The 14,959-nt window shown below is 43.9% G+C and overlaps 1 protein-coding gene across 1 annotated transcript in view; it reads right to left on the bottom strand.

Moving 5' to 3' along the window:
* Positions 1–14,959, bottom strand: part of CCBE1 (collagen and calcium binding EGF domains 1) — a 550,252-nt gene that overhangs the window by 19,764 nt on the left and 515,529 nt on the right. The window contains exon 8 of the mRNA XM_077462907.1: positions 388–527. Coding sequence (XP_077319033.1) covers positions 388–527 — 140 coding nt within the window. The remainder of the gene's footprint in view (positions 1–387; positions 528–14,959) is intronic.

Here is a 14,959-nt window from a genome sequence, read left to right as displayed (position 1 = left end):
GATATCTCTTTGTATGGCTTTCTGTAAATGTCAATTCTATGAAGAGCACTCATTCCCTAGTGCTACATATTATTACAAATGCTCATTGGTAATACGTTCTCTTTCAGCCCCCTTGTACAGTAGAGGGTTTACTGCCCTCTACTGTATAGTGAGAGAACAGCGGGGCAATAAATGATCTGGAGGGGGGGGCAATGTTTAGCAAGGGAGCCCTTGATTTGCCCTATATACATTGATATATGAGCAAATCTGCATTTTTTTGTGCTAGTGAAGGTCTGGTTTGATGTGGAAAGCTGTTTTAGAGAAAGAAGGAAACATAAGAGAAGTCTTGAATATGTGATTTGAAAGTAGTGATCAGAGAAAAACAGATATTATCAACATAATACTAACCACGGGACCTCTTCTTCCTTGTTTGACATGTGAAATCTCAGGAGATGGTCCCATTGGGCCCATGAATCCTCGTGGGCCGGGGGGACCAGGAGGCCCAGGGAGACCTGGTTGGCCAGCAGTTCCTTTAGGACCTGGTAACCCTTGAAACATACGTCAAGAAAAAAAATCTTGTTATAGCCAATTCAAATAATTTTTATTCAAATAAAATAAATACATGTAGCTAAGCTCTAAACAGTTGAGATATTATTACAGTGCATCGCAAAAGTATTCACCCCCTTGGCTTTTTACATATTTTGTTACATTACAGTCTTTAGTTCAGTGTTTTTTTTAAACTGGATTATATGTGATGGATCAGAACAGGATCAGTCTAAGTTGGTGAAATAAAATTAGAAAAGAATATACATATAACAATTTTTCAGGTATAAAAAACTGATAATTGGCATGTGCGTATGTATTCACCTCCTTTGTTATGAAGCCCATAAAAAGCTCTGGTGCAACCAATTACCTTCAGAAGTCACATAATTAGTGAAATGATGTCCACCTGTGTGCCATCTAAGTGTCACATGATCTGTCATTACATATACACACCATTTTGAAAGGCCCCAGAGGTTGCAACACCTAAGCAAGAGGCACCACTAACCAAACACTGCCATAAAGACCAAGGAACTCTCCAAACAAGTAAGGGACAATGTTGTTGAGAAGTACAAGTCAGGGTTAGGTTATAAAAAAAATATCCAAATCTTTGATGATCCCTAGGAGCACCATCACATTTTTATCATAACCAAATGGAAAGAACATGGCACAACAGCAACCCTGCCAAGAGACGGCCACACAACAAAACTCACGGACCGGGCAAGGAGGGCATTAATCAGAGAGGTAGCACAGAGACCTAAAGTAACCCTGGAGGAGCTGAAGAGTTCCACAGCAGAGGCTGGAGTATCTGTACATAGGGCGACAATAAGCCGTACATAGAGACTAAAATTGAACTTTTTGTCCATTAAAGAAAACGCTATGTCTGGCGCAAACCCAACACATCACATCACCCAAAGAACACCATCCCCACTGTGAAACATGCTGGTGGCAGCATCATGCTGTGGGGATGTTTTTCAGCAGTTGGGACTGGGAAACTGGTCAGGATTGAGGGAAAGATGGATGGTGCTAAATACAGGGATATTCTTGAGCAAAACCTGTACCACTCTGTGTGTGATTTGAGGCTAGTACAGAGTTTCACCTTCCAGCAGGACAATGACCCCAAACACACTGCTAAAGCAACACTTGAGTGGTTTAAGGGGAAACATTGTAAACTCCAAGCTAATATATCAGATACAAATGAATGCAGTTAGGTCAGTATTTATTCATAAATACATCATTAAATGTATGTTTTATATGCAAGCAGTGTAAGTACATGAATTTGACCTGGTATTAGTCTCTTGTAGTCCCTTATACATCAGTTGAGTCTGGAGACGCAGCACAATAGCCAATCAGTTTTGCTGCAGTGATCATGTACTAACAGGGAACACAGTGATGTGAGTAGAGTGCAGAGTGTCTGAATTTATAATTCAGAATGAATGAACTCATCAGCCTGCTACTTCTCCTTCACTTTTTCTTTATCTAAAGCCGTTTTTAGTGCAAGAAATAATTAAAATGTCTATTAGGGTTTTGCCATCTGTGTCTCATTGGGAAGTTTTCCTTTACTTCCTGTTGTGTAGACACAACAGGAAGTGAAAGGTAATATCTCCAAAGTGAGAGAAATGTACTCTTATGCCACATACACACAATCGGAATTTCGGCCAGCAAAACAGTGATGAGAGCTTTTCACTGGAAAATGCGACCGTGTGTATGCTCCATCGGAATTTAGCTGGCCGAATTCCCGCCAACAAAAATTTGATGGCGGGAAATTCCGATTGTGTGTATGCAATTTCGACACGCAAAAACTCATGCACGCTCAGATTCAACTACGAGATGGAAGCTATTGGCTACTGGCTCCTGAACTTCCTTTTTCTAGTCCCGTTGTACGTGTTGTACGTCACCGCGTTCTTGACGGTCGAAATTTGGTGTGACCGTGTGTAGGCAAGACAAGTTGAGTGAATCTCCGTCGGGAAAACCATCGGACCTTTTTCTGACCATAATTCCGATCGTGTGTACGCAGCATTAGATGTCGCTAGAAGTGCCCTCATTGGACGATTTTCCTTGGATCTAATTATTTCCTGGTCTAATGATAACTAGATCAACAGTCAAAAGTTTATTTTCAGAAATTAAAGTGTTTCTAAATTTAAAACGTGTTTTTAGCTTAATGCATTCCCTAGAATAAGGTAAAACATTTTAAAACTTTCTGTGTTCCCCCACATTCTTAAAGAGGAACTGCAGTCTGCTCACATAATTTGTAATAAAAACATCTTTGGCATTCTGAAGCTTCCCTCCAACCACTTTGCATATTATTTTATATATACTGTGATCCTGTACTTGCCAAAATGCTGCAGAAATCTCCCTTCACTGAGTCTGGCTGCAACCATTTTAACTGTGAGCAGCTGAAGCTGCTGCCTGCTTACTTCCTGGATTTACACCGACACACAGAGGCACACCTCCAGCTCTGCAGCTCTCATTGGGCCTCTTATGACTCACCCCCCTCCCTTCCTGGCAAATTCTCTCGGGAGTGAGAGAGAGAGAGAGAGCTGTGCATGAGTCTAGACTTTTTACCAGACAGGAAACAAGAAGTGGGCTGTATAAGGTATTTACTAGCAGAAAAAATATATTTTACTATCCAAAGTTAAAACAACAAGGGCAGAAGATTTAATAGCTGGAAAGTTAAAAAAATGACTGAAGTTCCGCTTTAAATACTTACCTCAATCGATCCAGGACTGTGCATGGCTGCATCTCTCCTCGCCTCTCCTCTCTCACTATACTTATGGGGACTGAGGCAGCAGTGGGAGACATTGGCTCCTGCTGCTGTCAATCAAATGCTGTGGGTCGGTAGTAGGGGTGGTAAGCTACGCTAGGTGTGTGTATAATTGTCTATTCTCCAATTAAACAGGGTGGAAACCATAATGTCACTGCCTCACCGCCCCGCCTCATCCAATCAGAGAACGCTTTGCATTCATTGGGAAAATGCAAAGTGTTCTCTGAATGGCACTCATGACATGCCAGCGATCTCCTGTGTTCAGTTAGCAGCAGGGCAACTGTTCAGCACAGGACCTGAAAACTAGTGGAGATTACTTGAGTAGTGGTGCCTACTTTTAGAGAGATCCCACAGGTATGGTATATGCAAAGTTATATTAGTCCAAGCTGAATATTTCCATAAACTTTCCATCACACAGCAGGAAGTAAAGCCTTGTACAAGCGATCGGATTGTTGGCCAACAAATACGAATGTAGTGATGTACTACGTTGTTTTTGAGCTCTTTAGCGCCACCCTTTGGGCTCCTTCTGCTAATTTTGTGTTAGTAGAAGTTTGGTGAGTGTTGATTTGCGCTTTTCATTTCGCACATTTCATTTTGTTTCTGAACGGCCGTTTGTCAACCAGCCATGTTGCGGAATTGGAGGAGATAACGTGTTATTTATTATTGGCCTTGGAGTTATTGCTTCGACATTATTTTTTGGGTTGAATAATAATGATTTGATTTGGTATATTTTCTATATTTTTGGATGCACAGAATGCACTTTTTGGTTACGTTCTATTGGCAGATAGCATGTCTGATTTTATTTGTTTTCTTTTTTTAATGCACAATAAAAAAATTGTTGCGAGTAATACTTGGCTATGTGTTTTACTTCAAATGACAGTTTGGGAGTAGGCAGTTACATTTAAAAAATACAATGTAAAATTGACAAGGGACACCAACATAGTTGTATCTTTGATCTTATATACTACAGGATAATGGTGTTGTGGTAACTTGCCCAAATAAAAAAAAAAAAAGCATAATAATATAATATATAATTTTCTTGATATCACAAGAAAAAAAAAAGCCTTTGAAAATTAGTTTGCAATAACTCCATCAGTATCACCAGCAAAGCAGCTTCATTATTATCCCATTAAAGAAGAAAAGAATGTGCGCGGCATTTCGAGATTTCATAATTTTCCACGTCACAAATGTTAATTCTCCATTATGATCTCTAGTTTACAAGACCGACCGCTCCTGGCTTGTCATTGCTTCCGAGCGAATGCGTGTTTGTACTTTGGACATTTGTCCGACGGACTTGTGTACACACACTCGGAAAATTCGACAACAGACATTTGTCTGCAGAAAATTTTAAAACCTGCCATCCAACATTTCCCGTTGGAAAATCTGATCGTGTGTATAAGGCTTAAGAGGAGATCTCTATAAATCAACAGGATATCCCTCTTGCACTTGGACAGCAATTCTTGACACTCTTCAGCAATTGAAGTGTTCTTCTCACTTCCTGTTCCTTTGACAGCTCAAATGTCAGATTTACCAACACTTTCTTTTCTAGAGACAGTGATCCTCAGGACCAACGAGGGAACACCAGTGGTAAAAACACATGCATTCCAAAACTTTAAAAAAAAGTGAATTTTTTGAATTTTAACCACTTGCTGACTGTGTCACGGAGATATACTGCAGCACTATGGCTCTCATGGGCGAACTTGGCCGCCAAGCCACGCACGATCGCATGCACAAGCGCCAGCAAGGGGATTTGTGTGTGTAAACACACAAATCCTTGTGCTGTCAGAGGAGAGGAGCCATGTTGTTTCTTCCTATGAACAATATGGCTCCTGCTAGTCACTCATATCCCCACACAGTTAGAACATGCTGAGGGAACACACATTTAACCCCTTGATCGCTCCCTAGTGTTAACCCCTTCCCTGCCCGTGACATTTACACAGTATTCAGTGCATTTTTATATCACTGATCACTGTATAAATGCCAATGGTCCCAAAAAAGTCCAATCTGTCCATCGCAATGTTGCAGTACCGCTAAAAATCACAGATCACCGCCATTACTAGTAAAAAAAATAAAAATGCCATAAAAATGCCATTAAAATGGCATAAATCTTTCCCATAGTTTGCAGACACAATAACTTTTGTGCAAACCAATCAATATATGGTTATTGCGATTTTTTTACCAAAAATATGTAGAAGAATACATATTGGCCTAAAATGATGAAGATTTAAAAAAAAAAAAACTTTTGGGGATATTTATTATAGCAAAAAGTAAAACATATTATATAAAGAAAACTCTAAAAAAATGGTGCAACTCCTGCAACAGGTGAGTTAATCCATCAAGAAAGAGTTAGAAACAGCGCGTATTAATCTAACCATAAACATTAGCAAAAGACAGCATTCACATAGTCAAAAAAAACTCCTAAAAAATGATCAAGCAAAAAAAAAAAAAAAAAAAGGGAAGATAAATGATTCCCAGGATCAGTCTTTGATATTATGTTTATATAAAACAATGTCCAACTGAAGATTAAAGCTTGATAGCGAAGATTCCGGTCTCACAATTAATTCATTGAAAGATATATGTAGTTTTATATTGCACCAATGCCCGACATACACCTCCACACATGCATACATGTAAGATCCTGTCCCAGATTACTGCCAGTGGAGAGGTAGTCCCCCTTAGGTATTACTCTTACCAGACAATAGCTGGGTTCTCGCAGTTAGTAAGTCAATTCTCATAGGCGAGGGGTGCAGGGATCTTCCTTCACTTCTTCATATACTCCTCCACTCCATCTCCATCAAGGTATAATCAGAAGAAAGAAAAGTGCATATAGCGTGATACCGTAAAACCAATAAATGCTTTATTAAATTAAAAACCCACAAACATTGCACTCACAAAGGTAGAAAGAAAACAAGCATAAATACAATATGCAGATTGGCAGCTAGGGTCAAGGAAGATGGTTAGGCTAAACGGTGGTCATACCGCCTTCGGCAACAGCTCACTCAGCTAGTATTCCTCGGCTTAGCACTTCTCCCCCTCTAATTCCTGTCGCTCCTGCTGCATACAATCACGTATGGTTCCACCCTGACGCGTTTCGTCTTACTGACATCATCACCCTCAGATGATGTCAGTAAGACGAAACGCGTCAGGGTGGAACCATACGTGATTGTATGCAGCAGGAGCGACAGGAATTAGAGGGGGAGAAGTGCTAAGCCGAGGAATACTAGCTGAGTGAGCTGTTGCCGAAGGCGGTATGACCACCGTTTAGCCTAACCATCTTCCTTGACCCTAGCTGCCAATCTGCATATTGTATTTATGCTTGTTTTCTTTCTACCTTTGTGAGTGCAATGTTTGTGGGTTTTTAATTTAATAAAGCATTTATTGGTTTTACGGTATCACGCTATATGCACTTTTCTTTCTTCTGATTATACCTTGATGGAGATGGAGTGGAGGAGTATATGAAGAAGTGAAGGAAGATCCCTGCACCCCTCGCCTATGAGAATTGACTTACTAACTGCGAGAACCCAGCTATTGTCTGGTAAGAGTAATACCTAAGGGGGACTACCTCTCCACTGGCAGTAATCTGGGACAGGATCTTACATGTATGCATGTGTGGAGGTGTATGTCGGGCATTGGTGCAATATAAAACTACATATATCTTTCAATGAATTAATTGTGAGACCGGAATCTTCGCTATCAAGCTTTAATCTTCAGTTGGACATTGTTTTATATAAACATAATATCAAAGACTGATCCTGGGAATCATTTATCTTCCCTTTTTTTTTTTTTTTTTTGCTTGATCATTTTTTAGGAGTTTTTTTTGACTATGTGAATGCTGTCTTTTGCTAATGTTTATGGTTAGATTAATACGCGCTGTTTCTAACTCTTTCTTGATGGATTAACTCACCTGTTGCAGGAGTTGCACCATTTTTTTAGAGTTTTCTTTATATAATAGTGATAAGGCTATATCCACGTATATATCCTAATTAAAACAGCTGCGAAATAGGATTGTAATTCCACACCCTCCAGCAAAACGCATATATGCAGTTTTTGATTTAAGCGCTTGTTAAATTTTTTTACATTGAGCTAGACGGCGCGCGAGGTGTATGAAAATTGTGGTTTTAAAAAGTAAAACATATTGTTGTTTTCTTTTTCAAAATTGACACTCTTTTTTTTTTTTTTTTATAGAGCAAAAAATGAAAACCACAGAGGTGATCAAATACCCCCAAAAGAAAGCTCTATTTGTGAGGAAAAAAAGGAAGAAAATTTTGTTTGGGTACAATGTCGCCACGGCCGCGTAATTGTCAGTTAAACCAATGCAGTGCCAAATTGTAAAAAGTGCTCTGGTCAGGAAGGGGGTAAAATCTTCCGGAGCTGAAGCAGTTAAAGAGGCAGCACACCAGAGCTGCTTGCTTTAAGGCACACTTGTCTGATTAGAACAGTCTTTCTCAACCTTTTCACAGAGGAACCCCTGCTAAAAATTAAAAATCTACAACTCATAATACAATAGTGTGATGGTCATTGGGAAGAATGGTCCTTACATTTGTGGTCTTTGCCAAGAATTACCTCCTTACAGATAGCTAAAAAGATCAATGGTGTCAGTGGGAACTAATCTAAGCCCTTGTACACGCGGTCGGAGATTCCGACGGAATGTGTCCTATCGGAGCGTTTTGTCGGATATTCCGACTGTGTGTGGTCTGCATCGGACTGTTTCCGTCGGAATATCCGACGGACCAAGTTTTCCAACTTGCCGGTAAAATTTTCCAACAAAATGCTCCTATCGGACATACTCCGATCATGTGTAGCCTACTCCGACGGACAAAGTGCCACGCATGCTCAGATCAAATTCCTAGACCAAAGCTATTGGCTACTAGCCTGAACGTAGTCCCGTCATAACGAAATAACATCATCACGTTATGTACAATCTGATTTTCTGACAACTTAGTCCGACCGTGTGTGTGCAACATCACTTCCGGACCTCTTCCGGAATTAATCCGTCAGAATTACTCCGACGGATTTGGTTGTCGGAATCTCCGACCGTGTGTACAAGGGCTAAGAGTCATAAATTGCCCAATGCTGAAGGAACCCCTAGCAACCTCTGGAGGAACCCTAGAGATCCACAGAACCCTGGTTGAGAATCACTGGATTAGAACTTTGGACTGATCCTTTCCTTTAACCATTTGCCTACTGGGTACTTTTAACCCCTTCTTGCCAAGGCCAATTTTTACACTTTGAATGAAAATTATGTGGTCATGCAACACTGTACACATATGAAATTTCTATATTTTTTTCACACAAATGGAGCTTTCTTTTGGGGGTATTTAATCACCACTGGGTTTTTTTGGATTTTTTTGCTAAATAAACAAAAAAAGACTGAAATAAAAAAAAAAAAAAAACTTTTTTCATAGTTGTTCATGTTATAAAATTTTGCAGAGAGGTAATTTTTCTCCTTCACTGATGTGCGCTGATGAGGCTGCACTGATGGGCACTGATAGACTGCACTGATGAGGCGGCACTGATGAGGAGGCACTGATGAGGCTTCACAGATAGGTGGCAATGATGGGCACTGATTGGCAACACTGGTGGGCACAGATTGGCAGCACTGGTGGGCACTGTTGGCACTGCACTGGTAATCAAGACACTGATAATCAGTGCCCTGATTATCAGAGTAGATGTCCCTTTCACAGAAGACCATTATTGGCTCTCCTCTCCTCTTCTCACTTTGTCAGTGTGAGGAAAAGAATGCTGATAACATTGCATTTACATCGTGATCACCTGTGATTGGACACAGCTGATCACGTGGCAAAGAGTCACTGATTTGCTCTTTACCATGATCTGTGATCAGCTGTGTCTTGGGTACACAGTGATCACAGAGCATGACGCCCACATGATGCAGCAAGTGCACGGCGGGCGTGACCATAGGAGGACAGCATATGATGCCCCTCCCAGAACTGGCCAGCCACGCTGCAGCCTTAATTTGACTATAGTGCGGTTGGCAAGTGGTTAAGGTCTGTGTAAGGGTCAAGTGTTTGAATAGATTTGAGGTTGAGTGTTAAATTAAGGTGGTTTTAAAGTCAAAATGTTTTTTTTTTACCTTAAACAATTCCCTGCATTAAGGTAAAAACTGCTCCATTACCTCTCCACCCCCCATTCCTAAACACTCACCTATCACCTCTAACAGATCCAGCACTGTCCCAGCTTTAGCACTGCCCCTCCACTTCCTGGTCTGGCAGTAGCAGGAGCCATAGACAGGGGGGCGGGGGGGCATGGCTTGTCAGCGCTGCATGTGTGTCTGTAGATGCACACAGCCCAGCTCAGGAGCACGCCTGCATGGGTTCCCTCTTAGCACACAACTTGCTACAGAAGGTACCAGGCATGTACTGGCCATTGGGACTACCAGGGTGGGCGGATGGCTCAGTGGGCCGGTCAGCTACAGTCCTGGAGCTGCTCCTCTCTGACAGTGAGTGATGATTTCTGGCCAGGAGGAGCAGCTGCTGTCACTTGCTGGAGAGTGGATTAGGCTTTCTGCTCCCTCCAGCCTGCAAGGGGAGCTAGTCAGCTGACAGACTTTCTTTCCTTCCTCTCTCCCCTTATCACTTGTCACTTATCACATAACTGGAGAGAGGAACGAGATGCTGCCTTCAGAACTGTGAGCACAGGTGGGAGGGGGAGGATAGGGAGGACACTCTGATGTAAGGGGGCTTCTGGTGATGGGGACACTCTGATGTAAGGGGACTGCTGGTGATGAGGACACTCTGATGATGAGCGGGCTGCTGGTGATGGGGACACTCTGATGTAAGCGGGCTGCTGGTGATGAGGACACTCTGATGTAAAGGGACTGCTGGTGATGGGGACACTCTGATGTAAGCGGGCTGCTGGTGATGAGGACACTCTGATGATGAGCGGGCTGCTGGTGATGGGGACACTCTGATGTAAGCGGGCTGCTGGTGATGAGGACACTCTGATGTAAAGGGACTGCTGGTGATGGGGACACTCTGATGTAAGGGGGCTGCTGGTGATGAGGACACTCTGATGTAAATAGACTGCTGGTGATGGGGACACTCTGATGTAAGTGGGCTGCTGGTGATGGGGACACTCTGATGTAAGCGGGCTGCTGGTGATGAGGACACTCTGATGTAAAGGGACTGCTGATGGGTGCACTCAAAATTAAAGTGGGCCGGTCTGGATAAAGTCCAGGGCCAAACTTTTGTCCCAGTCCAGCCCTGGAAGGAAGGGCTAGACAAAGTCAGTGGGAGACCACTGTGCAATATCATTTCATATAGCAGGTAAGTATAAGATCCACTTTTATTTTAAATCAAAAAAATATCTTTAGGTATTTTTTTTTTCAGCAAACTTAAAAAAAAATGATCTTGTTCTGTTCATGCCAAAAAAAATTTGTGTTTTCATTTATTTTTCTTCATTTTGTTTTGGGACTTCCACAAACAGTAGAGACAAGACTTGGGTGACCTTTGATACATCCCCTTCCAAGCAAATGCATGACAAAAAGTCAAATCTGAATTTATGAGCATGGAATAAACGAAAGTGTTTCCAGACTAGATCCGGAATGTCATATTTCCTTTCAAATTAGATTTCAGCATCAGAGAATGGAAAACGTTAACATGTCATAAAATGCAGTAATTGTTGAGGTAGTCATGGTAAACAGTCTGTGCTTTTCAGGGCTTTGTTTGTATCGTAGCATTAAAAAAAAAATTATAAAACGTCTCCTGCCTGCCTGAGATCCACAGTGGAAAGTAAAGACAAATGCCTAATGATTCCATGTATTTTGCAGCGATTAAGGAATTATCAAGAATTTACTGTCAGACTCATTAACCATATGAAAGGCTGACCAGTTACTGAACTCAACAGGATTACATTTGCTAAGATAACGTGCATCAAGTACAATTGCAAGTTTTTTTTTTTAGAAAATAAAATACTTCACCCTACTGATCCCATGCAGCCTCTTTGTGACAAATTCCTGTCTACATGTACTCCAGTAACATCCATTTGCAGATTAGGTTTCCTAATGGTGATAACAGTGGAACACTCTTGTGTAATGTGCATGGCAGGGCTTCTCTAAAGCCTCGTACACAAGATCGGATTGTTGGCCAACAAAACCATGGTTTTGTCTGAAGAGCGCTGGCCCAAACTTGTCTTGCATCCACACGGACACACAATTGTTGGCAGAGGCGGCTCTCTAATTAGGCAAAAGAGGCGGTTGCCTAAGGCCCCGCGCTCCCGGGGGCCTCGCGACCCGGCCAGTGTCTCCAAGCTGGCATGGTGAGCGGGTCGGTATGGTAAAGCCTCACCGTCTTTAGTATACAGCGCTGCTGCAGAGTGCAGAGGAATTGTAAAGGAGGCGGAGCTGCCTCCACTGCTGAAACCGTCAGGAGGTAGGGGCGAACTGGGCCAGGGGGGCTCGTAAAAATGGTGCTTGCTCTGCACCACTGCCTGCAGACGACCGTGACCCGCCGGCCACCGCTGCACTGTGTTAACTCTGCAGCAGAGCGGTGCGAGTATTCTATGGGTCCGTCCATCCGACGCATTTACTGCTCTGTCAGGCGGAGTGATCTTCGCCCGACAGGAGCTTCCTAGTCCCGCCCGGTGTGATGTCCTTCATTCACAGGCCGGGAGGCGGGAGGAACAGGCAGAGGAGATTGTGGCTGCACAGACCTGCGAGGAGCCAGTAAAGCCCCATGCAATAGTGAAAGTAAGTTTGCAGATGGTATTTGTAATATGCAGCATGGAGGGGGTTAATGCATTACTATACATTAACGACCAGTGTTAGTTAATTAACCCCTTTGTGCTGCATTAGTGGCAACAGTATCAGTGTTAATTAACCCCTATATGGTGCAGCATGAAAGGGTTCATAAACACTGATACTGTTGCCACTAATGCAGTGCAAAGGGGTTAATTAACTACCACTAGTCACTAATGCATCAGTGGTGTATTTGATACTATCCCCACCATACACTACGCACCCCTCTCATCTACATAATATCCCCACCATACACTCCGCACCCCTCTCATCTACATAATACCCCCACCATACACTCCGCACCCCTCTCATCTACATAATACCCCCACCATACACTCCGCACCCCTCTCATCTACATAATACCCCCACCATACACTCCGCACCCCTCTCATCTACATAATACCTCCACCATACACTCCGCACCCCTCTCATCTACATAATACCCCCACCATACACTCCGCACCCCTCTCATCTACATAATACCCCCACCATACACTCCACAACCCCTCTCATCTACAAAATACCCCCACCATACACTCCGCACCCCTCTCATCTACATAATACCCCCACCATACACTCCACAACCCCTCTCATCTACATAATACCCCCACCATACACTCCGCACCCCTCTCATCTACATAATACCACCACCATACACTCCACACCCCCTCTCATCTACATAATACCCCCACCATACACTCCGCACCCCTCTCATCTACATAATACCACCACCATACACTCCACAACCCCTCTCATCTACATAATACCCCCACCATACACTCCGCACCCCTCTCATCTACATAATACCTCCACCATACACTCCGCACCCCTCTCATCTACATAATACCCCCACCATACACTCCGCACCCCTCTCATCTACATAATACCACCACCATACACTCCACAACCCCTCTCATCTACATAATACCCCCACCATACACTCCGCACCCCTCTCATCTACATAATAACACCACCATACACTCCACACCCCTCTCATCTACATAATACCCCCACCATATACTCCACACCCCTCTCATCTACATACTACCCCCACCATACACTCCACACCCCTCTCATCTACATAATACCCCCACCATATACTCCGCACCCCTCTCATCTACATACTACCCCCACCATACACTCCACACCCCTCTCATCTACATACTACCCCCACCATACACTCCACACCCCTCTCATCTATATACTACCCCCACCATACACTCCACACCCCTCTCATCTACATACTACCCCCACCATACACTCCGCACCCCTCTCATCTACATAATACCCCCACCATATACTCCGCACCCCTCTCATCTACATAATACCCCCACCATACACTCCACACCCCTCTCATCTACATAATACCCCCACCATATACTCCGCACCCCTCTCATCTACATAATAACCCCACCATACACTCCGCACCCCTCTCATCTACATAATACCACCACCATACACTCCGCACCCCTCTCATCTACATAATACCCCCACCATACACTCCACACCCCTCTCATCTACATAATACCCCCACCATACACTCCGCACCCCTCTCATCTACATAATACCCCCACCATACACTCCGCACCCCTCTCATCTACATAATACCCCCACCATACACTCCACACCCCTCTCATCTACATACTACCCCCACCATACACTCCACACCCCTCTCATGTACATACTACCCCCACCATACACTCCGCACCCCTCTCATGTACATACTACCCCCACCATACACTCCACACCCCTCTCATCTACATACTACCCCCACCATACACTCCACACCCCTCTCATCTACATACTACCCCCACCATACACTCCACACCCCTCTCATCTACATACTACCCCCACCATACACTCCACACCCCTCTCATGTAAATACTACCCCCACCATACACTCCACACCCCTCTCATGTACATACTACCTCCACCATACACTCCGCACCCCTCTCATCTACATAATACCCCCACCATACACTCCGCACCCCTCTCATCTACATAATACCACCACCATACACTCCACAACCCCTCTCATCTACATAATACCCCCACCATACACTCCGCACCCCTCTCATCTACATAATAACACCACCATACACTCCACACCCCTCTCATCTACATAATACCCCCACCATATACTCCGCACCCCTCTCATCTACATACTACCCCCACCATACACTCCACACCCCTCTCATCTACATACTACCCCCACCATACACTCCACACCCCTCTCATCTATATACTACCCCCACCATACACTCCACACCCCTCTCATCTACATACTACCCCCACCATACACTCCGCACCCCTCTCATCTACATAATACCCCCACCATATACTCCGCACCCCTCTCATCTACATAATACCCCCACCATACACTCCACACCCCTCTCATCTACATAATACCCCCACCATATACTCCGCACCCCTCTCATCTACATAATAACCCCACCATACACTCCGCACCCCTCTCATCTACATAATACCACCACCATACACTCCGCACCCCTCTCATCTACATAATACCCCCACCATACACTCCACACCCCTCTCATCTACATAATACCCCCACCATACACTCCGCACCCCTCTCATCTACATAATACCCCCACCATACACTCCGCACCCCTCTCATCTACATAATACCCCCACCATACACTCCACACCCCTCTCATCTACATACTACCCCCACCATACACTCCACACCCCTCTCATGTACATACTACCCCCACCATACACTCCGCACCCCTCTCATGTACATACTACCCCCACCATACACTCCACACCCCTCTCATCTACATACTACCCCCACCATACACTCCACACCCCTCTCATCTACATACTACCCCCACCATACACTCCACACCCCTCTCATCTACATACTACCCCCACCATACACTCCACACCCCTCTCATGTAAAT

This window comes from Lithobates pipiens, unplaced genomic scaffold (assembly GCF_037356315.1).
Source record: "Lithobates pipiens isolate NorthernLeopardFrog02 unplaced genomic scaffold, aLitPip1_a1.2 Scaffold_3, whole genome shotgun sequence".
In the NCBI taxonomy this organism is placed as follows: domain Eukaryota; kingdom Metazoa; phylum Chordata; class Amphibia; order Anura; family Ranidae; genus Lithobates; species Lithobates pipiens.
The sequence above is the reverse complement of the archived record's forward strand: the minus strand, read 5'-3'. Positions and strand labels throughout refer to the sequence as shown.